The sequence below is a fragment of the Solanum verrucosum genome, unplaced genomic scaffold (genome assembly GCF_900185275.1).
Source record: "Solanum verrucosum unplaced genomic scaffold, falcon-dt-bn FXZP01000196.1, whole genome shotgun sequence".
Lineage (NCBI taxonomy): Eukaryota > Viridiplantae > Streptophyta > Magnoliopsida > Solanales > Solanaceae > Solanum > Solanum verrucosum.
In genome coordinates this window covers 344,471-367,616 of record NW_026020420.1, presented here as the reverse complement: position 1 = coordinate 367,616, position 23,146 = coordinate 344,471, and the positions used below count along the sequence as shown (strand labels likewise).

Here is a 23,146-nt window from a genome sequence, read left to right as displayed (position 1 = left end):
CAATTTATTTTGAACTTGTAACCTCAACGTGAATTTTGAACCTGGACGCTAAAAACAAAACTCTAATTTCATAATCTATATGTATATATTAAGAAAAAAAAATACTTTATATATATTGTGGCGAAAACGGATTATCCTCTAGATCCGCTCCGGGTTTTGCACGTATGGGTCGCAGTTACACAAAAAAGAAACCTATTCGAGGCGTCCAACTGCTATTAGGAGAACTACAAAAAATAAATATTATTTGGGCCAATTATATACTAAAATGGCAAATTCATGACATTAAATATCTATTTTTATGTTAAACTATTATTAGCACATCTGAATTTGAATACATATTTGATTAAGAGATTAAAATGTTATTTTTAAATTTGAATACTATTACAGTTTGTTTTTCAATATCTGAATGTATTTTTTATTTATTTGTAAATATATCAATCAAATAAAAAATAATTAAATATTAAAATATATAAATTTTTAAAAAATAAAATATTTAAACTCGTTAGTGACAGTGGCAATGGTTTGTAGGTGTGTGGTAATGATTGGTGTTAGTGACTAGTAATGGTGATGGTGATAGTTGTGACTTGTAATGATGGAGGTGGTTGGTGTTGTAGTGACTGACATGATGGTGACAGTTGATAGTGATGTTGTTGATTGTGATAGTAAAGCTTGTTGATGTTAGTAATTGGTGGTTTTCATGGTCATGTCCGAAAAATGTGTGGTGATTGACGATATGTCGGTAAATGGTAAAGCATCACTCTTTTACATTAGAGGTTAAAGAGTACACAACACTAGCAGCCTACAAGGCAAGAACTACAAAGCTCATCAAGTTTTTTAAGTACACAACACTAGTAGTCTGAACAAAAAGGCAAATCATATCATACTTCCCCAGCCCAGTATGAGCTCAACAATCTTCTTGCTATCTCTCCGACATCACGGTCATCCCTCTGACTCTTGATCCTAGCAAGCCCTCCGTTCTCGGTGATCATCTGTGTGTAGATGTTCACACCATCTACCTTGTGAGCTTCTCCAACCCTCAGAATACCGCGGAGACCCTAACCTCCACACAAAAGGCCTTGACATAGTGCTACAATTGAACCATGATCTACCAAGTATCTGAGCAAATACCAAATAAACATATTTGAGACCTTCCAAATCAGATAAGTGAAACACAAACCAAATCGTAGAATTTCACTAAAAGTCATGATCACAACATTAAAGAATCTAAAAAAGAAGATTGTACCTAATCTGCTCGTGAGATCCTCTCGTGACAGCACTTGAGATGGCGTATACAGCCTCATATTTGGTATCACCAACCTCTTGGTTAATCGAAATTTGAATAACTGAAGGGAAGATACCTGCATCAACCATTCTCTGCTTCATGGAATAAGGCTTTAGTTAATAATATTCATATAGAATGTCTCATCTACAAAAAGGTAGCACATGTCTGGAAATGAACCTGGATTTGACTGCTCCGGTAGTTCACTATATTTGCGATGGCACGACAAACACTCCTCAGATGTAAAGGAGGTAGGTTGTCATGATTGATTAAAATTTCTAAAACATGTTGAAGAACTTGGTTGTCATGTAGAACCTAGAAAAATTAAGTAGACTTTCATTCACAAAAATGACATAATACCTACGAAACAAGTAAAAGTCGACAATACAAGATTACCTGAATTTGATTCTCAGTTCCATTCTTAAGGAAGTTCTCCACAACCTTCAGCACACTTGCAACTACCTCACTGTCAGGATGTCTGTATAACCTCAAGTTTATTAGATTCTATGTTATACTAGCTAAACATTTTATCAGAACTAGCTAAAACAACTTACGCCAAAAGCATCACCACGCTTGGGCACATATTGTCATCAATCAATGCATTTATAGGATCAAATCCACCGCGTGACAGACATGCAACAATCAAGCACGCATGCTTAGTAGCAGGACATGCTCTTTCTCCTATATGAGGCTCCAGTTGATTTATGAGAAACCAGAGGATTGGTAATGATGGTCTCAACTGAAATAACAACAATGTAGCGCGTATCAGCATCAAAGAAATAAGTGAGGTGTCTGTGATATATAGATCTTAATGAACAGAAAACAAGCTCAACCTTATCAAATGGTGGGGGTGGACTACCAAAACACAAGTATCCTATTGTCCTGGCAGCACTGATTGCTGGTGAAGCGTCAAATGCAACGATGGCATCATCTGCTAGGGAACAAAGAACTCGAAATAATGAGATGAGATCTTCACCACTGTCAATAACAAGGTCCCTCAACCTTCTTGAACGACGGGCAAAATTACCCAAAATCTCTACTGCCTTATATTGTCCACCAAGGAGGTATAAATCGGACACCACAGGCTCGACAATTACAAGTCTGAGATGATGCAAAACTTGGTTGTCAAGGAGAACCTAAAACACATAACATAAGATGAAAACTTAGTAAAACAATAAATGATGGAATAAGAGACAACAAATGCTTTGGAGTTTGGATTACCTGTATTTGCTCTTCAGTTCCTCTAGTAAGAAAGTTCTCCACAAATGTCAACACATTTTCAACTATGGTGTGTCTAGTATTCCTATAATCAACTCATTTTATCAGATCGCGTAGGCAAAACATAGCAGAACAGTAGACGACAAGCATGTGATCGAGAAGAACTAACCTGAAAAGCAACATCACCCTTCTACACAGATTTTGCTCAACAAATGCAGTAACCAAATCATCCCTGACATCTACTTTAGTTGACAATAAAGCCAAAGTCTGCACAGCCTTTAGTAAATAAAATAAAAAAATAAGTTAGGAGATCTAAAAACATCGATTGTTTCGTACAATCATTGTAGTTCCTTCATATAGAACATGTACTGCAGATATACTCATCCGGTGGCAAAGAAGCCGAGAAGTGGTCAATCACACATTTGAAAACACCTCCTGATAGGTCTAGTTTGGACTATCGAAGGAGAATCCAACTTTTGGTGGGATAATTGGATGCGGAAGGGTGTTTCCATATAAATCTTACAAACAGAATACATCTGACTACATCAATCAGGAAACGCGGAACATTACAAGCTAAAAAGAAGTTCCACCTTCTGATGATTAATCATATCAGGAATATAAACTCTATTTATTATTACACTCTGTGGACTCTCAAAACAACTCAGTATCTGGCATTTCCAACCGGTAAATGGGATTTCCTTAGCCAAAAAATTGTGAACTTATCGAGATTTTTAGACCTACAATACGCTACCAAGGGATGCCAAATTAGCATTGTACCTCAACAATTAGTAAGTCATCCAACCAGTCCTCATCATCAAGGTCTATAGCTTCATCATCATTAAGCATTTGCAGGAAAATAGTAACGACACCACGTCTAAGCAATTCCTGATTCTGTGCCATCGTTCCACATCTAACCAATTCACATAATGTCTCAGCAGCTTGACTCTTAAGAAAAAAAAGAGCAAAATCAGTAACATATTACTTGCTATGTATCAAACTACTATTATAAGTTACTATACTCACACGAAGACTACGCCAATTTCTTGATCGACAACATTCAATTAGATTGTCTACAATCCCATTATTGAAAAAACTATCCATGTCAAGATTGTAATAATCATCATCCTCTGCATAATGTGCCAAAAAAAAAAAATCAAAATGTCACCTCGACTATGATAAACCGTATAATTATAAGATAAAACATTTATTCTAGTTTGAGACGTATCTTACTGTTAACTATTAAAAGCATGATCCTGTAGGCAGCTGACTCCAACAAAAATGGCGCGATATTTGGTAACTGCTCAATCAAAGCTAAACCGACGGTAAAATCTCTCACAATCTCTGGTAACTTCTCAAACTGTCATAAAAAAAAGGGTTCAAGAAAGGGAACAAGAATGTTAGTTGAATCATGAAGAAAAAAGAAGATGAAACGTACTAATATTCGCGTATATCCATATTTGATGATCTGTTCAGCTTCATAATGCTCCTTGTTGAAATATTGATCAGTTCTATTTGCTAACATTATTTGGTAGCGTTTATCTTTTTGAAAGTTTTTCCAATTTTCTGTATAATCTGATAGAGGGATATGGAGTTTCTTCATGAATGTGGAGAATGTTATTAATGGAGTCTTGCAGAAAAAGAAAACGTGAATATGATGAACAGAGAGCCAAAAATTAGTTTCAGGTAGTGCTAGCTATTGTACGTACAAGAATTTGTTAGACTAAAGTACTGAAAACACCCTGAAATTGGCGTAAATTATTAATTGTGTCCTCGAACTATTGACAGCCTTAAAATTATCCCTCTACTTGACTAACTAAATTTAGATACACTCCTAATATCTGCCTTATGACATAGGAAGTGGTTTCAAACTTTGGTAGGAGCATGAAGCTCTTAATAAAAAATCGAGAAAGTGTTGAATACACACATAAATTTAACGAGAATTCAGGAGTGTATTTCACCCATGTGGCAAGATCAAGGATTGTATTTAAGTTCAATTAGTTAAGTAGAGGGGTGATTTAAGATTGTCACTCTATCGATAATTCGGAAATGAAACTAATAAGTTTACAGGTATTTTCAATAATTCCTCTCTTTAATTAATGTATATAAAGGCCATGCAGCAATGCAGGTGCACTCACTCTCTTTGAGCTCTAGCAAGCCTTTCTTTTATCTTATCACTATTCATGTTGTTGCATAAGTTACTTACATATAATACATAAATAACTGCATGCTATATAATATGTTCTTAATAACAATATCTTGCTATAAAAAAAATCTGACGCTTCAAAGATAGGTTTGTTAATTCACCAATTGAGGCTTATTTTCACACTTTCAAACATAAAACTAAAAACGAATTTGTAAAGGACTACAAAACCAATTGAGATTTGTGGAAATGGTGATAACAATAACGTGGTAAATAAAAAGACATTTACATTTTTGTATTGCTCTTGAGTATTGTCCAAGAGGAAAAAGATGGAAAAAAAAAGAAAAGGAAAAGTGTGATTACAATGTTTTTCAATAAACATAAAACTAGAAATTCATTGTCATAATAAGTTTTCTTCATTCTCAAAATATGATGATAGCTTGTCTCTTAACATGTCAACCTCAACTACCATACTTCCTTCAACCTGTTGACCAAAATAATAAAAAACATAAGGAAAAACACTATATATAAACAAAAACAAAAATAACATACAGTGTAATATCACAAGTGGAGTCTGGAGATAATAGAGTATACGCAGACCTTACCCCTATCTCATAGAGATAGAGAGGTTGTTCCCGATACATCTCTCTAAATAAAACATACCTAAAGATTACATTCCTCGAATCCTCCAAAAACATCGTCCCAACTCATTTTTTGAGGATATAACACACATCCGACAACATTTTTGCAGGATCCGAGCAACAAGGTGGGGATTAAAGCAATAGAAATAATTAAAAGGATATTTAATAATACCTGAAAATGCAAGGTGTAGAATACTCTATCTTCAAAAGTTTCAAAAGAAGTTGCATTTAGTAGAACAAGTCCTTCATCTTCTAATTGTGAAATAGCCTCACTAATTGAACCTTTATTGATCTTCAAAGTTGATATTTGAATCACAATTTCTTTATCACCTAATTCACTTGTTGAAATAACAAATGAAGAATTCTCAATTCCTCCTTTTATTCTTTTTTGTTTGGTAAAATCACCTAAATTTTGTCTATTGGAAATAGTTGTTGATGTAAATTCTTCTTTCTTTTGAACCAATCTTTCCACTTCACTTTGTAATTCTGGTATGTACTTTAGAATTCTTGATACTGTTGATGGAATGCTTAGCTTTTTCTGTGAAACATAAAAAATGAAGAAGTAATATTAGTGAGCATAATTATGAATAAAAAAATACTTCAAAATTAAGTGTAAATCTCCATATTGTCAAAAGCTAAAACAACCTAAAGATACTTTTTTATGATATTGTACATTTGAGGTCATGTTCGCACAGTTTTATCAAAAAGGTCTCACATCATTAAAAGTATCATATGACTTCTTCTTTTTTCTAGCTATGTATATATGACTTTATTCGGATACACCCCCTTGAACCATATAAGTTCCACATGCCCTTCACCTAGATTCATGGGATAATTTGAAATTTACTATGTGACACCATCATCATTCGGAGTATTTAATTTATGGCCATCTAAGCCAAACATATGCCTCTTTTTGTGTGTATGCTTTTTCAAGCTATAGGTAAAGATAGTAAATTAACTCGTAGACGGGTAAAGATATTAAGTCAAGCCTCAAGTCATCACTCTACCAATTTCATATTCGTCTTATCAAATCACTAGCTCTGATACTAATCTTTATTCGATGCTAAAACAACATAAAAGACACTTTTTAAAATTCGTTTTGAACCAAAATCACACAATTTTTCCCAAAAATATCCTTAAGCTTTAAAAATCATACCGTATGATCAGAAGGAGGAAGCAAAGAACGAAGAGAAGAATATAAGCCGTTGATTTTCTTTCTACGATCACGTTCACTTGCGTTATGATTAAGCTTCTTCACCGTCTGATCAGGTTGATGATGATCACCACCGTTGATAATAATTTGATCAAATTTATTTGAATCACAATGTTGAAGGCTCTTATTATGAGATGAATTTGAAGTTTCTCCACTATTTGTTAATTCATGGCTTATAAGATCTTCCAAAAGCCAACCAAAGTTATTATTAGTAGTAGTAGAAAATAAAGGAGAAGTAGAAGAAGAAATGGCTAACATTTTTGCTAATTAACACTTAATTTTTCTGGTTTACTACTAATTTGTGATTAAGACTATGTTGTCATATGACATTTATAATGAGAATTAATCTATACTATATAGTTTCGATAAGGACATACATCATATCATAACAAGTGAAATAAATTAATGTTTAGTCTTTTTTATCTGTTAAAATAATAATTGTATATAATATAGACTTGTGTAATTCTATGGACAATGTTTATTTGCATTTAAAATGTATAAGTTTGTAATGTGTATTGCGTGTGGATACCATGTCATGCACAAGCTTTGAGTATGTTTTTAGTTATAATTTATAAACTTGAGTAGTTAGTGGCCATGTCACGTGCATGTAAGCACGTTTAATTAATTAAATTAAATGTGGTGCCTCATGACATGGAGCGGTCACAGATAAGGACTGAATTTTTTTTAGATTAACAAGTTTTCGATCTGAAGAGGTGTACGTGAAATCTTAGGCGAATCTCATATTGGATGAGAGAAGAAAGTAAAGAACTTTATAACACAAGCATACAAAATCATATGGTACATACGTATCAGTATTGGTATAAATGATTCTTAATTACCTTGTATTTGGCTATAGCAAGAGCCCTCAAATCTCTAGAGCTTCTTGTTGTTCGAAAAAAGCATTTTCACGACTCTATCACCAAGTTTGTTTTGTTTCACCTCACTCTTTCATAACCATATATTTTTTTTGGTTAAGAAATGAGAAATTTTTATCATGTTACATGAATCTAATATTCGGGGCTCGATAATAATATATCTAAGTGAGAAATTCGTAAAATTTCTTGGGCCAAACAAATAGTAGGTGACGTGGTTTAGATCACCACATATTTAAATATATCATCTCTTTTAAAGATTATGAGAATATTTGAACTTTGACATTTCATAAACAAAAATATTTGAACTTAAGTATCTAATTTTGGAATCCACAAAATTCCAAACTAGAAGAGCTAGAAGAAAATAGAAAGGGAGTGCAAATAACTCTTATTTGTGAATTACTTGGTACTTGGTAGAGCTTAATGTGATACAATGAAATATATAAAATTTTATATGTGTCAGATATTAGTGTCCCACATTGGTTAGGTGAGATAATTAAATCCCTTATATATGGTTTTTGATAAATGGAGCTTTTTTTTTCCGATTGAGTTAGACATAACGTCAATCTGATCCATACGTGAATTAATAACTATAGAGAAATGTGCTTATGCTCAATAACTAAAAATATTAGATGAGATCGATAACATATTTCAACACTTACGACTTACGAAACAAGATGCTTTAGCAGTTTTGCTAATCAAATTCTTACGATTTCAAAGTTTTAAATTCAAGCAAACCCGACTAATTTGGATTCAGCCATAACAACTCACTATTAGCAGGAGCGGGCCAGTTTGTCAGGTGTGAGTTCACGGAAACTCAACAACTTTTGCTTAAATCCTATATAATATTTGACTACGAACTCAATTATTGTCATATAATAAATTAAAATTGTTATAGAAATTAATAATAAACTTCAAAATTTTGGATTCGTCTCTACCTAAGAAGGAGCTTTAATTTGATATAAATTCCCCATCAAACAAATTTGTATAGAAATCTACTAAATCCCAAATTTGTGGAAATGCAAATGACTCAAGATCCAAAGAATATTACTATAGTCAACATGTCTATGATTACAAGATATTGCCTCTCTTGAAAATGAAGGCACATTCACAATGACAAGAAAAATAAGATGGAATTTACATATATATTAGCAAAAAAGGAAAAAATTAAACTGAAATTACAATGTCATTTTTATATAAATTAAATCTTTCTAAAAATTAAACTAGAAATTCATTGTAGTAATTATAACTTGTCTTCCTTCTCAAAATAATATGAGAGTTTGTCTCTTAACATGTCAACATCAGCCACCATACTTCCTTCAACCTGTTGAACAAATACCCAAATCAAAAGAAGAAAAAATAATAATTAGTAAAATAGAAAACAAACAAAAATTTACTAATATATCAATATATATATGATCATGCTTTGAATATTGTCTAATAAAAAGACAAATAATTGCTCTTTTTTATTCTTATTAGTATAATTCAGTTTTGTTCTTGTGATAAAATGTCCTTTTTTATTATTCTTGATTAAGCGGTAGGTGAAGTTCAGATACCATACAATTAAAAGGAACACAAAAAGACATTTAATACAATAACATACATAATCCTACAAGTGGAGTCTAGGAAGATTGTTTCTAATAGACGTTCGACTCAAAAGAGAAGTTTTCGAAGCAAGGTTGAAAGAAAAACATGGTAATAAAATAACAAGATTCAAAGCAAATGCATCGACAGACAGAAATTAAAGGATATGTGATAATACCTGAAAATGCAAGGTATAGAATACTCTATCTTCAAAAGTTTCAAAAGAAGTTGCATTTAGTAGAACAAGTCCTTCATCTTCTAATTGTGAAATAGCCTCACCAATTGAACCTTTATTGATCTTCAAAGTTGATATTTGAACCACTATTTCTTTTTCACCTAATTTACTTGTTGAAATAACTAATGAAGAATTTTCAATTCCTCCACTTCTTCTTTTTTGCTTGTTAAAATCACCTGAATTTTCTTTATTGGAAATAGTTGTTGATGTAAATTCTTCTTTCTTTTGAACCAATCTTTCCACTTCACTTTGTAACTCTGGTATGTACTTTAGAATTTTTGATATTGTTGATGGAATACTTAGCTTTTTCTGTGAAACATGAAGATTAATGAAGTCTCATAAGCATATGACAATAAAAAAAATTACTCCAAAATTAATCGTCTGTTTGATCAAATTTTTGAGAAGTCTAAAGTGTTTGCTAGGCTAATTTTTTTTTGATTTTGAGTAGTAGAAAGATCGTTTTCCTAGTCAAGCACAAATTATTGTTCTAATATTGACAGGAGTATTTTCCAAATTGATAAGTCAAACATAGAAGGTTACTTTTTAAAAGTATTTTTTTGTAAAGCACGTATGACAAAAATACTTTTCAAAATAAACAGATTTTCTGGGATGAATATGATCAAAGAAAAGAAATCATACCGTATGATCAGAAGGAGGAAGTAAAGAACGAAGAGAAGAATATAAGCCGTTGATATTCTTTCTACGATCACGTTCACTTGCGTTATGATTAAGCTTCTTCACCGTCTGATCAGATTGATGATGATCACCACCGTTGATAGTAATCTGATCAAATTTATTTGAATCAGAGTGTTGAAGGTTTTTTTGTGATGATGATGAGGAATGAAGAGGTTCCATGGGATTAATGTTAATTTGTTGGCTAATTGGATCTTCCAAAAGCCAACCAAAATTATTATAATTAGTAGAAAACATAGGAGAAGAAACGGCTAGCATTTTTGCTAATCACACTCTTAAGACTTTTTTTGTACTTTAATTACTAATTAGTAGTACTAATTAGGGAGTAGTACTATTTTGTAAGACAATGTTGACATGATGTTTATATATGAGGATTTTATAGTTTATAACCAATAGATTTCATCAGAGCACAGCTCATCATGATAGTTACTCTAATTAAGAAATATTTAATTATTTGGGATAATTGCACATTTGGTCCTTCAATTATTGAAGAATTTTGATTTTAATCCTTCTGGCATCTTATTAAACACTTTGGGGCGACTCTCTCTGAGAATACCTTAAATAGGTATGTAGGCCAGGGTCGAGCGAAGTGACACTCAGCAGAGCCCTGACTTCACTCTGAAGAAAGAAAGTTGTTTCGCAGAGTCAAAGAAGATTGTAAGACACTACGGGATCGTTGTGTTTCCTTTATCATAAGTATCAATTGTTCCATTACTTAATCACACGTGTCACATTATGTTTGTATTGTTACTCTATGTTTTATGGTAATATGATTTTAAAAGTAATCCAAATATTCTCCCGCGTAAAAGGACTAAAAACACATGTTTTAATTAATTAGAAGTTAAATACGAATAGTCAAATATTATAAGGACCAAAATAATAATTTACCAATTACTAGAGAACTAAAAGTGCTATTAACCCGTTTATTAATATACAATCAAATGATGAGTTTTTGGCTAAAAACATCCCTCAAATATACTCTAAATTTAAACAACATCCTTTTACTACCACAATGAGCAAAAAACATTCCTTAACTATCCTAAAAATGGCCAGATTCACCCTTCCATCTTTTTTCTTGATAGAAACTAATGGTTAAATTCATTTCCTTTCATGTAAATGAAGCTAGAATTAACTATGGATAAATATGTGGTGTTTTTCATATATTAAAGTTGTAATTCTTCTCACGTGAATATGATGAGAAATACATAGTAAAATATTTATAAAAATTTCACATAGTTTGTATCTTAAGAAGCGAAAAACGTCACATAAATTGGAATAAAAAAATATATTTTTTATGCAATATCTAAATATGCTACTTTTATATTTTTAAAAATACAGTAACTAGTGTTTATCAACAAAAATAAAATAAAAATAGACTACCTTCATACTTTAAATTCCCTCATTCTCTAGGAAATAAAGAGAAAATTATACATTTTTTTCTTATAATATTTTGTTGCTTATCTGATCAGTAATTATATAGAGCGAAAAATATTTTACTTGAAATATTTTGCTCACTTTTTACGGGACATCCTGGCTGCTACTGTGAAGTTGAGGATGCAAACCTCTCTTTCTAGCTCATTCAATTTAGTTAGGATTGTCTATTACTACTATAAGCTAAGAGAAGAATGGGAGCAAATAAAATAGGGGATTTGTAGGTTGATCAACTGTTAATTTTTTTGACAAAAATTAATCAAAGGATGAATCTTGCCATTTTTAAGATAATTGAGAGATGTTTTTTGTTCATTGTGATAGTGCAAGGATGTGGTTTAAACATAGAGTATAGTTGAGGGATGTTTTTGGCCAAAAACTCATCAAATGACTAATTATTTATTAATAAATGTTTGTAAGGAGTCATTGCGTGTGGGATCACATGACATGCACGAGCCTCTAATAGATTTAAAATTTAAACTCGAGTAATTAGTGGATATGTCACACTTAAACACGTTTAATTAATTAAATATGCCACGTCTACATTTTTAATGTTAAAATATTATGCAAGGTTCTTTAGGATGATGGAATAACTAATAAAATTAATAATATAATACAAGTTGTTTTATTTTATTTCATTTTTCTACATAAATGTGAAGGGATCGATGGCTAGATTCAATCAATTAAGTTCGCTTTCTAAATGTCTTAATCATTTGGGTTTCACTTCTATTTCAGTTTGATTTGATTAATTTTCAATATTTCATTTTCAAAACGTCAAATATGACAGATGTGTAACTAAGATTCTCATTTCTTATCCGAAAGCAACAAAGCTTCAATTTAAAATTTAAAAGTCGGTTATTATTTTAAAAACAATAATAGATAAAATGAGCTATACTAACTTTCAGATATACCTACTCTTTTAATGCTAATGGTAGCTACTAGAGCTAAAAAAAAGAGGTAAGCTCGTCATAAAACAGTTTATTAGAAGTAGAAAACTACTACTTGCATAAGAAAATGAAGCTTTGGTCGGAAAATAAGATGCGTTTTAGTAGAGATACGATGTCTCTTGTTTTATTCGATCATATATTTAAAGAAAAATATATCATATTATTTTTAGAATGATTTTATCACGTATAATTAAAATTAGATATTTTCAAATATCTCATGAATTACTTTGATTTGTCTTTGGTCCACTAATTTTTTATTTTTAAAACTTTGTGTTAAGAAACATATAGATGAAGTGAGAACCACTAACTCTCAAAATATACCTACTTTTTTTTTTAATTAAAAAGAATTGTCACATCAAAAGTAAAACTAATATTGATACTCTATTGTTACAAACTTAAAATTAATATTAATAATCAGTCGTTTTCGACTAAACATTTATAAAGCTTGTGACTAATATAATGTTTACATTTTATTCCTTTTATTTTTCTGTAAAATATAGTGTTGAGACAATCATTAAGTCAGCTGCCATTATATTTTATTTGTGATACAAAAAAAAAAAAGAGAAAAATATTAATGAACTACACTTTCATAAACCAGAAAAGAAATTATTTAGGACAAATTAAAGAATCTTCCCAAATTCTAGGAAAAAAAATAGTTGGAACTAGAAGAGGCCCAATATTGAGAATTTGGGTTAGATTGATAAGATAAAGCCCATTGAACAAACTTTGGTTTATCAACTTGGTTGTAGGCATGGTATGATATTTGAAAATTTTGATCGGTAATTTCGATTTTAAGAATACTAGATCATTGTCATACAAAATTAATTCAGATTGGTCTGGTATTTTAAAGTTCGAGTTTGATATTTTGTGGTACAATAAATTGATAATCATAGTTTGGTCGATTTCAACTTACATATAATCATATATAATAGAGATTATGACTTTGGTTTTTCATGAAACGTTTCCGTTATATCTTACTAGCACTTTACACATGTAGAAATCTTCAAAAGAAGTACAAGCAATTTTCTTCGTTAATCAATCATCCAGAGAGAATATTATAATCAAAGTAGATTAGTCAAAGTTCTGACGTCTAATAATTAGTTTTATATTATTTTATATGTTTGCAATTATTATATATAATTAAATACTTTGATATGGTATTCAATATATACAAAATACCAATTTTTTTAAAAATGCATATCAAATACCATTTCAAATATCATAATATCAAAGTTGCAAAATCAAAAATTTCAATTTTAACATGGTATTTGATATCTACCCTACCATGCCTATCTCTATTGGGCGGAAAACATGGTTGATCATTACAGTACACATTATTTTGGCTAAAATAGGTTTTATCGTTAAAAAAAAAAAACTTAACAAATAACAATGAGACGTAAGTCTAACACGCCTAATTATTAAAAAAAACTTGAGAATATTTTAATTAACTCTTTTGTTGGATCAATTTGAGCTATATAATTAGCTTAATGTAAGCACAAATTTGAAACTAGTGATCCCTTCCTATGTAACTTAAATTTATTTAAGGGACACAATTTTCTTAAGCTCTAATGATTTTAATTAAGCTTGATAAGAAACCACTCAACTTACAAGTTGCAACACTGCAAGAAATTATTAAGCACTAATGATAGTAAGCTTAATTAATAAATAAAAAAAATGTTGACCTTTAAAAAGTGTCACATGTCTATTAATAAAAGTCTTTCAAAGGCACTACTTATTTCTAGATTTGATTATCAACATTAATTAGTAAATACTGCTTGTGGTCAACAAAGATGGCCCCACTAAATTGTACACATATAGAGCTAAGAAAAGAGGTAAGCTCGTCATAAAACAGTTTATTAGAAGTAGAAAACTACTTGCATAAGAAAATGAAGCTTTGGTCAGGAAATAAGATGCATTTTAGTAGGGATACGATGTCTCTGATTTTATTCGATCATATATTTAAAGAAAAATATATCATATTATTTTTAGAATTATTTTATCACGTATAATTAAAATTAGGTATTTTCAAATATCTCATGAATTATTTTGATTTGTCTTTGGTCCACTAATTTTTGATATTTTATTTTTAAAACTTTGTGTTAAGAAACATATAGATGAAGTGAGAACCACTAACTCTCAAAATATACCTACTTTTTTTTTAATGAAAAGAATTGTCACATCAAAAGTAAAACTAATATTGATACTCTATTGTTACAAACTTAAAATTAATATTAATAATCAGTCGTTTTCGACTAAACATTTATAAAGCTTGTGACTAATATAATGTTTACATTTTATTCCTTTTATTTTTCTGTAAAACATAGTGTTGAGACAATCATTAAGTCAGCTGCCATTATATTTTATTTGTGATACAAAAAAAAAAGAGAAAAATATTAATGAACTACACTTTCATAAACCAGAAAAGAAATTATTTAGGACAAATTAAAGAATCTTCCCAAATTCTAAGAAAAATAATTTGTAACTTACAAAAATGACTATAGTTATAGGGTTATTGAAGTTCAATAGCTACAAGTATGTTATTTACCAAAAATGACTACAGTTTATGTCTATATCTAGCTATATTTTTTTATAAATTATTTATACAATGGTACATTTATAATTATAATGCACTAAATAAGATATTTTTAGATATGTTACAAAACTAAAATCACTCCTAAAAATCTGCCAGTTTGAATATGTAGTCTAAAGTGACAGTCTAACATTGTTTATTTTGAAAATTCAAAAAATCAAAACCGAAGATGCAAACTTTGTACAAAAAAAATGAAAAACGAGAACACTTGTATGTTGAAAAAATATATCTCAATATTATTATTATGCATATAAAGACATGTAGATGAAAATAGTATACAAATACAAATACATATGAATACAATTATGTAACAGTCAACTAGTCTTCTGTTATATTGTATTTTATACCTGCACTTGAATACAAACATACATGAATACAATAATATAACAGTTAAATAGACTTTATTTATATTGTATTTGAAATCTATATTTGAATATAGATACAAATGAATTTAAATTTATAACTATCAATCAGCTATAATTTATAATGTATTTGATACTTATATTTGAATACAAATATAGAGAAATACAATTATATAACTATTAATATGCTTTCATTTATAATGTATTTAGTACTTACATTTAAATATAAATACAAATGAATATATTTATGAATACATTATATATATGAATACAAACATTTAAATTCATTTGTATCTGTATTTAAATACATCAATATATATATATATATATATATATATATATATTTAAATACATATACAAATGAATTTAAATACAAATAAACAGATGAATACAAATATTTATATTTGAATACAAAATACAGATGAATATAAATTCAGAACAAACATAGTGTTTTGATTCAAAATACAAATGAATACAAATACAAAGCCAAAGATGGTGCTTTGTTTGGTCTACCATTAGAGTAAAAAGTTTTGGTGTTCCTTTTGGTTAATTCTAATTGAAACTGTAGAAATTGAATGACACGAACACACACAAAAAGATTATCTCAAACTGCTTTCCATCATCGTAATGAAAAAAATCTTCAATTGAAACCCTATGAAAATAGATGAAACAGATGTATACAAATATAATCTTTATAAAAACAAGAAAAAATGCAATTAGAATATCTTAATGAAGATGAATCACAAAAATAACTCCTACAATCATGCAAAAGGTTAGTGAATCGGAAGAATTTTTGAAAAAAATATATCGATGATATATGAATATTGAAAGGGAAAACATTGAAGAGGATAAACATGGAAACCAACACCGTAAGACATGCCTAACATAATTGATTAGGTGTGTACTAATTACTTTGCTATTTAATTTTTGTTAATATACATATAACATTGAAAAGAAATGATTATTCATGTGTAGTAAATTAACTTTGCTATTTCATATTTAATTACATCCATATAATATAAAATAAGTAAATTATAGCTATTTATCTTAGTATAAATTGTAGGAACCACATATTATAAGTACTAAATAACATCATATCCCTTCTAGTTTTCTATTTACCAAAAATCCCTTAAAAATGATGTTTGCGGGATACATAGCGTTGTGCACGGGATACATTAGGTTTAATACATTTCACATAGCGGGATACATAGCGTTGTGCACGGGATACATGCGGAACACATAGTGTTGTGCACGGGATACATAGCGTTTGATACATTCCACATAGCGGGATACATAGCGTTGTGCACGGGATACATGCGGGATACATAGGTAAATAAGGGATTTTTGAAATTTTTGAAATAAGTAGAGATAAATGGATATTAAGGTAAGTAAAGGAGTGTAGTTAAATAATTTGTCCTTTATCTTAAATATATATTGATGTTTGCTATATCTCGTAGTTTTTCCAGAAATAGTTGGAACCTAGAATAGGCCCAATATTGAGAATTTGGGTTAGATTGATAAGATAAAGCCCATTGAACAAACTTTGGTTTATCAACTTGGTTGTAGGCATGGTATGATATTTGAAAATTTTGATCGGTAATTTCGATTTTCTTGGAAACAGCCTCTCTACCTCCACGAGGTAGTGGTAAGGTCTGCGTACTATTTACCCTCCCCAGACCCCACCTAGTGGGATTTCACTGAGTGTTGTTGTTGTTGTTGTTGTCATACAAAATTAATTCAAAATGATCTGGTATTTTAAAGTTCGAGTTTGATATTTTGTGGTACAATAAATTGATAATCATAGTTTGGTCGACTTCAACTTACATATAACATATATAATAGAGATTATGATTTTGGTTTTTCATGAAACGTTTTCGTTATATCATACTAGCACTTTACACATGTAGAAATCTTCAAAAGAAGTACAAGCAATTTTCTTCGTTAATCAATCATCCAGAGAGAATATTTCAATCAAAGTAGATTAGTCAAAGTTCTGACGTCTAATAATTAGTTTTATATTATTTTATATGTTTGCAATTATTATATATAATTAAATACTTTGATAATTAGTTTTATATTATTTTATATGTTTGCAATTATTATATATAATCAAATATTTGATATGGTATTCAATATATATATATATATATATATATATATATATATACAAAATACCAATTTTTAAAAAAATGCATATCAAATACCATTTCAAATATCATAATATCAAAGTTGCAAAATCAAAAATTTCAATTTTAACATGGTATTTGATATCTACCCTACCATGCCTACCTCTGTTTGGGCGGAAAACATGGTTGATCATTACAGTACACATTATTTTGGCTAAAATAGGTTTTATCGTTAAAAAAAAAAAAACTTAACAAATAACAATGAGACGTAAGTCTAACACGCCTAATTATTAAAAAAAACTTGAGAATATTTTAATTAACTCTTTTGTTGGATCAATTTGAGCTATATAATTAGCTTAATGTAAGCACAAATTTGAAACTAGTGATCCCTTCCTATGTAACTTAAATTTATTTAAGGGACACAATTTTCTTAAGCTCTAATGATTTTAATTAAGCTTGATAAGAAACCACTCAACTTACAAGTTGCAACACTGCAAGAAATTATTAAGCACTAATGATAGTAAGCTTAATTAATAAATAAATAAAATGTGGACCTTTAAAAAGTGTCACATGTCTATTAATAAAAGTCTCTCAAAGGCACTACTTATTTCTAGATTTGACTGTCAACATTAATTACTAAATACTGCTTGTGGTCAACAAAAATGGCCTCACTAAATTGTACACATATAGATAAGGTGCCACTTAATCATTAAAAAAAGAAATTACTTTAATTAATCTCTTTCTTTATAACTAACATTTTTATTCCTTCTGTCTCTTATTTACTTGTTCATTTTTTACTTAACACATCTATTAAAAATAAATAAATTGATATAGTGAGTTTATCATTTTACCTCTATCAATTGATAGATTTTCAAAATCGATTTACTTATTAAAGAACTTCTACCATTTTCAAAAACATTAACTTTCTAAATATATTAAGGGTATAATACATCAAAATTATTATATTTTCTTGATTTGTCAAAAATGACAAATAAAAAGTCAAATTGAACAAGTAAAAGAGGTCAGAGTGGATATTAATTACTAAAATAGTCATTACAAAAACTAAGCATACCAATTACACCATTAGGTCTTTAGTAGCAGGGGCAGATCTAGGAGGACGAGTGCATTCACTCTAATTTCATCGATAAAAAGTTGTATTGTATTTTTTTAGTAAAACAATTAGATCCGTCTTTTCATAGTAGCCATGAGATACATTCTAGATATGGATCCATAGTTTTTTATTATTATAATAATAAAAGAGATATTTAGTGACAATTAAACGAAATTAATAGTAATGAAGTTAATGACATTGTATTCAGAGTCACAAAAACTTTTAATGCCATTAACATAATATTATCATAATGAGAATTATATTATTACCACTAAGTCATTTATTTGTTACCGTATTTGTATGTTATATGTCCCATCATAGCCAAGCCCACAACATTTTGGTTCCACTTGTGTAGGTGAATCAAATTTAATTCACCAGCATTTTAATTAATTTCAAAACAATTATTATTATGAAAATGGCACTGTGATATTCTCCTCACAACTGTCATTTAATAAATGTATTATGGAAAAAAATCTAAACGTGGAGTAATTCAACAGAAAATTGATCTAAAAATATAAAACATCAAAAAATAAGGGGATAAGAGTCTGAAAAATACTTTAACTTTGGCCGAAATTGTTGTTACGATACCAAACTTTATGGAGGACCTATTACCCCCTGAACTATTTAATAGTATATTTTTTTACCCCCTGAACTATTTAATAGTGTATTTTAAAGGTATATATGTGCCCATGTGGACACATTACTATTTATAATTATGCATTATTTTTTATGTCCAAGTGGACAAATATATATGCTTAAAATACGGTATTAAATAGTCTGGGGATAATAGGTCCTCATTAAAGTTTGATATAGTAACAACAATTTCGGTCAAAGTTGAGATATTTTCCAGACCTTTATCCCAAAAATAAGGGTAAGATATATTTAAATATATATTTTAACTTTGAAATTGAAAGAATGTTGACTTAAAATTAAAAAAAAATCATCATAATATTTGTCTATGAGCATAATATTCGAAAGTAATATTATATATGTACTTCTAGTTCAAATAATTCTTCACTAGTGTGAAAAAAAAATATAATTTGAAATTAATATATCACAAGGTGAATAGAACATCACACAAAGTTTTGTTGATGATAGAATTTTAGAAAATGGCAAAAAATATCTCAAAAGAAAGATTCTTATGCGTTAATATGATTTTTTTTTTAAAAAAAATAAAGAGTCAATATATTCGTTTTTTTTTTTTTTTTTCAACTCAATCATTTTTATGACCTAATAAAAAAGCAAAAAGTGATGATTCTTTAGTTAAAAACCTGATTTGAAACTTGACAAATGATTAATTGCCTGGACCATCCAATTAGTTAGGTAGCTATCATGCCTCGTTGGTTAATATGAACGGTCGATTAATATAATATACTTTATCGATATTCAGTTCATTAGTATTATCGATTATGTTAATTCTTATAACATATAAAGAGAAATAATCGATCTGATGGTAAATTTTTTTATCTTCACCAGTACTGCCACTGGTATAATTTACATTTATATTCTATGGTATAGACCATATACCTATTATATCTATTTATAACCTTTTTCTGTACATGATATAAATTGTCATTTTCTAATTCATAAGTGCATCTTTCACATTTTCTTGAAATTTGAGGGAGCTAGTTTGACAATTTTGTATAAAAAAAAATGTTTCACAATTCACCTTCAAACTTTTAATTTAAATGTATGATAAATAATCTTGGCCAAAAATTAAATGTGTCACATTATTCCAATGGATAAGTTGTTTGACTAAATTAAGGCCATAAAATTAAGAGCTGGTTTAGATTCGCTTAAAATAAGTAGTTTTTAAGTCAAAAATAAAATGTCAAATTTAAATGACTTTTAAGTCAAACAATAAAAAGTAGGGGGAGACCTACTTTTTTTTTTTTGACTTATTTTAAGTTATTTTTTTTATATTTGTCAAACACTTCCAGAAGTTAAAAACTGATTTAAAAGTAGATTTGACCAACTCTTAAGCCAATTCAAACACCCTCTAAATGTCGTTTTCCCCCTACCAATTTCCGAAGTTTTTTTTTCAATCTCATATTCAATATTCGATATTCATTTTGACCACTTTTAATTGGTACGTAGCAGCTAGTAAATCCTTATCAACGAATATTTAGTTGAGTGCAAATCAAGGATTTACCTGTAATTTCTATTCATGAATCATTTATAGAATTAAAACAAATAGTCTCTTATGCTACTGTTTAATATATGTATTAAAAAGTGATTGTTTTTTTTTACCGTAGATATTATACGAATTTCACAAAGAAATTTCAATCGAAGCAAAGAATCATGAGTATGTTTTGGAAGCATTTGTCTCCTCTCAACTCTATGACCGTTGCAAATATAATATAAGCAACCCGGACTTACGAATCACTACTTAATTTAAATTCACATCGCATAAATTGTTAAAAGCATAAAAAATGCTTCCTACTATAAATTTTCTTTTCATACAAAAAAAAAAAGAAGAAATAATTGCACACATCCTAATCTATAAATAAATAGTAGTATCATTTATTTCACCAGGGAAAAAAAAATCAACACGTTATCTATTGTATACTAATTAATCACAGCAAATAGTAAATTTATTTTTTGAACTAACTTTATATAGTATAGTTTTAGTACTATATTAGTATAGTCTACTAGTCTATATAAATTTTTGAACTAACTTTATATAGTATAGTTTTAGTACTATATTAGTATAGTCTACAAGTCTATATAAATTTTTGAACTAACTTTATATAGTATAGTTTTAGTACTATATTAGTATAGTCTACTAGTCTATATAAATTGATAAATAGACTAGCTGCAAGCTTGCAACATCTTAATTAATTTTTTACGTCCTTTTTTCCTTATTGTCCCGTATAAAATTAATGTCTCTCTTTATGGTTGTCTCATTTTGAGAATATTCAATTTTTTTAGATCACAATTTAAAGATTTTAAACAGACATTATTAAAAAAAGGGAAAATAGTCAAATATGCCTCTAAATTATTTGAAAATGTCTAAATATACCCCCGTTTGAAATTTGGCTCACTCGTGCCCTCGCCGTCCAACTTTTGACATAGATATGCCCTTATAGGCGTTAGTTGGTTTGCAGGAAATATCCGACTCATTTTCCATTTCTTTAAATGACAAATGGAATTGTCACGACCTTTTTAAATTAACACATGGCATTTATATTAAAAATAAATAAATTAAAACACCTCTTTTAAACAACCTATCTAACCCGTAAATTAACCCCTTTAACCCGTTCGTATATGCCATCCCTTCTTTCTGTGTCAATTTATGTGACATAATTTTATTTTTACTCTATCCTAAAAACGAATAGCACATTTTTATATTTAATAACAATTTAATTTTAAAATGTTAATTTTATCCTTAATCATGAGTTGATTCATAACCACACAAACATTTACGACTTATTTTAGACCATAAAAATTGAAACATTTCTCTTTTTTATTAAAACTTCATATTATATCAAATAATATCATAGTAGGTTTTTAAAGCATAAGGAGAAATATCTGCTAGGACATCAATTTTGCCGTATACAGTAGTATCGGTTATCGAATTACCGAATTCACCGACTATCGAAATCAAGTACTGCTGAAACTTATTTTTGAATATTGAAATTTTCAGTTTGACTCGATAATTCAATTTTCGGTGATTTATGCTATACACATGCTTATACTTATTATGGCGAAAAAAATTTAATTTTTAAAAATTTTTTTTGTGTTTAAATTTCTACCATCCAATCAGTTACCAGTGACCACAAGAGTTGACCCACCCGAATTGAATTGGAAAATGACAAAACGGGTCGGGTCCCACTTTTCTTTCAATTGTTGTCAGACTTTACGTTAGTTTTCCATAAATTAACGCAATTTAATTTCACAACGTGACACAAATCACTATAAATTCCTCTTTACTTTTTTATTTGTACTATTATACCCTTTCTCTTTTGTTTATCACCACGTGTTGTTACTATTCGCCTTGTGGCGCTCTCCGTCCTCTCCCTACCCCACTAATTGAAGAAAATTCACTAACTTTTTATTATTGATTTTGTCCTAAATTTTGAAGTTGGAACTTGAAAAATTGTGTTTCATAGTTTAACGAGTGAAAATTTTGAGAATCCGATCAATTCAAAGTGTTTGAGGATTAGGAAGTTTCATAGTTAGACAGATATCAATGTTTCAGAGTCTTAGTGTATTACTTCCTTGGTTATAATTATGACGTATCTAAAGAAGCGAAAAACAACACGTAAATTGTGCATGCGGAGTTCTGTTTATTTTGTCCACACTATAGATGGCCGGCGTAACCATAGGGTATTCATAGCCTCACATTGGTAAATGAGATGACAATTTGTATCCTTAAATGATCTCGAACAATCATAATCTCAACTATTTTTTATGATCATGTCAAACTCTAAATTTATTTCTATAATAAATTCATAACAAAATAGTAAATTCAAGCAAATCCGACCAATAACATCTTATATAAAAAATAGTGAGTTCAGATAAATTCAATATCGAAACATTGAATCCGCCCTTAACTCACACTCTTTCTTTCTCTCTCTCACACACACTCACTCACTCTTTCCATCTATCTATTATTCTCTATTTACTCATATCAACAAAACTCACACTTCCATCTCTCTTGAATCTTCATACCTTCATACCTTCATCTCTCTGTCTTTTCAACAA

At 29.2% G+C, this 23,146-nt stretch overlaps 3 protein-coding genes across 3 annotated transcripts; all 3 read right to left on the bottom strand.

The window, feature by feature from the left end:
- Window positions 1–1,935: 1,935 nt before the first annotated feature.
- On the bottom strand, window positions 1,936–3,397 carry LOC125807015 (uncharacterized). Its single transcript, XM_049486766.1, has 4 exons — window positions 3,275–3,397; window positions 2,667–2,773; window positions 2,501–2,582; window positions 1,936–2,415 (listed from the first exon to the last, which is right to left on the bottom strand). Exons 1-4 carry the CDS (start codon window positions 3,395–3,397, stop codon window positions 1,936–1,938), a joined length of 792 nt encoding a protein of 263 aa, XP_049342723.1.
- A 1,640-nt stretch (window positions 3,398–5,037) lies between these two features.
- LOC125806810 (transcription factor ORG2-like) lies at window positions 5,038–6,773 on the bottom strand. Its single transcript, XM_049486561.1, has 3 exons — window positions 6,435–6,773; window positions 5,451–5,816; window positions 5,038–5,121 (listed from the first exon to the last, which is right to left on the bottom strand). The coding sequence occupies exons 1-3, from the start codon at window positions 6,747–6,749 to the stop codon at window positions 5,038–5,040; spliced, it is 765 nt and encodes a 254-aa protein (XP_049342518.1). The 5' UTR covers window positions 6,750–6,773.
- Window positions 6,774–8,513: 1,740 nt separating this feature from the next.
- LOC125806812 (transcription factor ORG2-like) lies at window positions 8,514–10,133 on the bottom strand. The gene is made up of 3 exons (XM_049486562.1): window positions 9,822–10,133; window positions 9,126–9,491; window positions 8,514–8,687 (listed from the first exon to the last, which is right to left on the bottom strand). The coding sequence occupies exons 1-3, from the start codon at window positions 10,131–10,133 to the stop codon at window positions 8,607–8,609; spliced, it is 759 nt and encodes a 252-aa protein (XP_049342519.1). The 3' UTR covers window positions 8,514–8,606.
- Window positions 10,134–23,146: the final 13,013 nt, after the last annotated feature.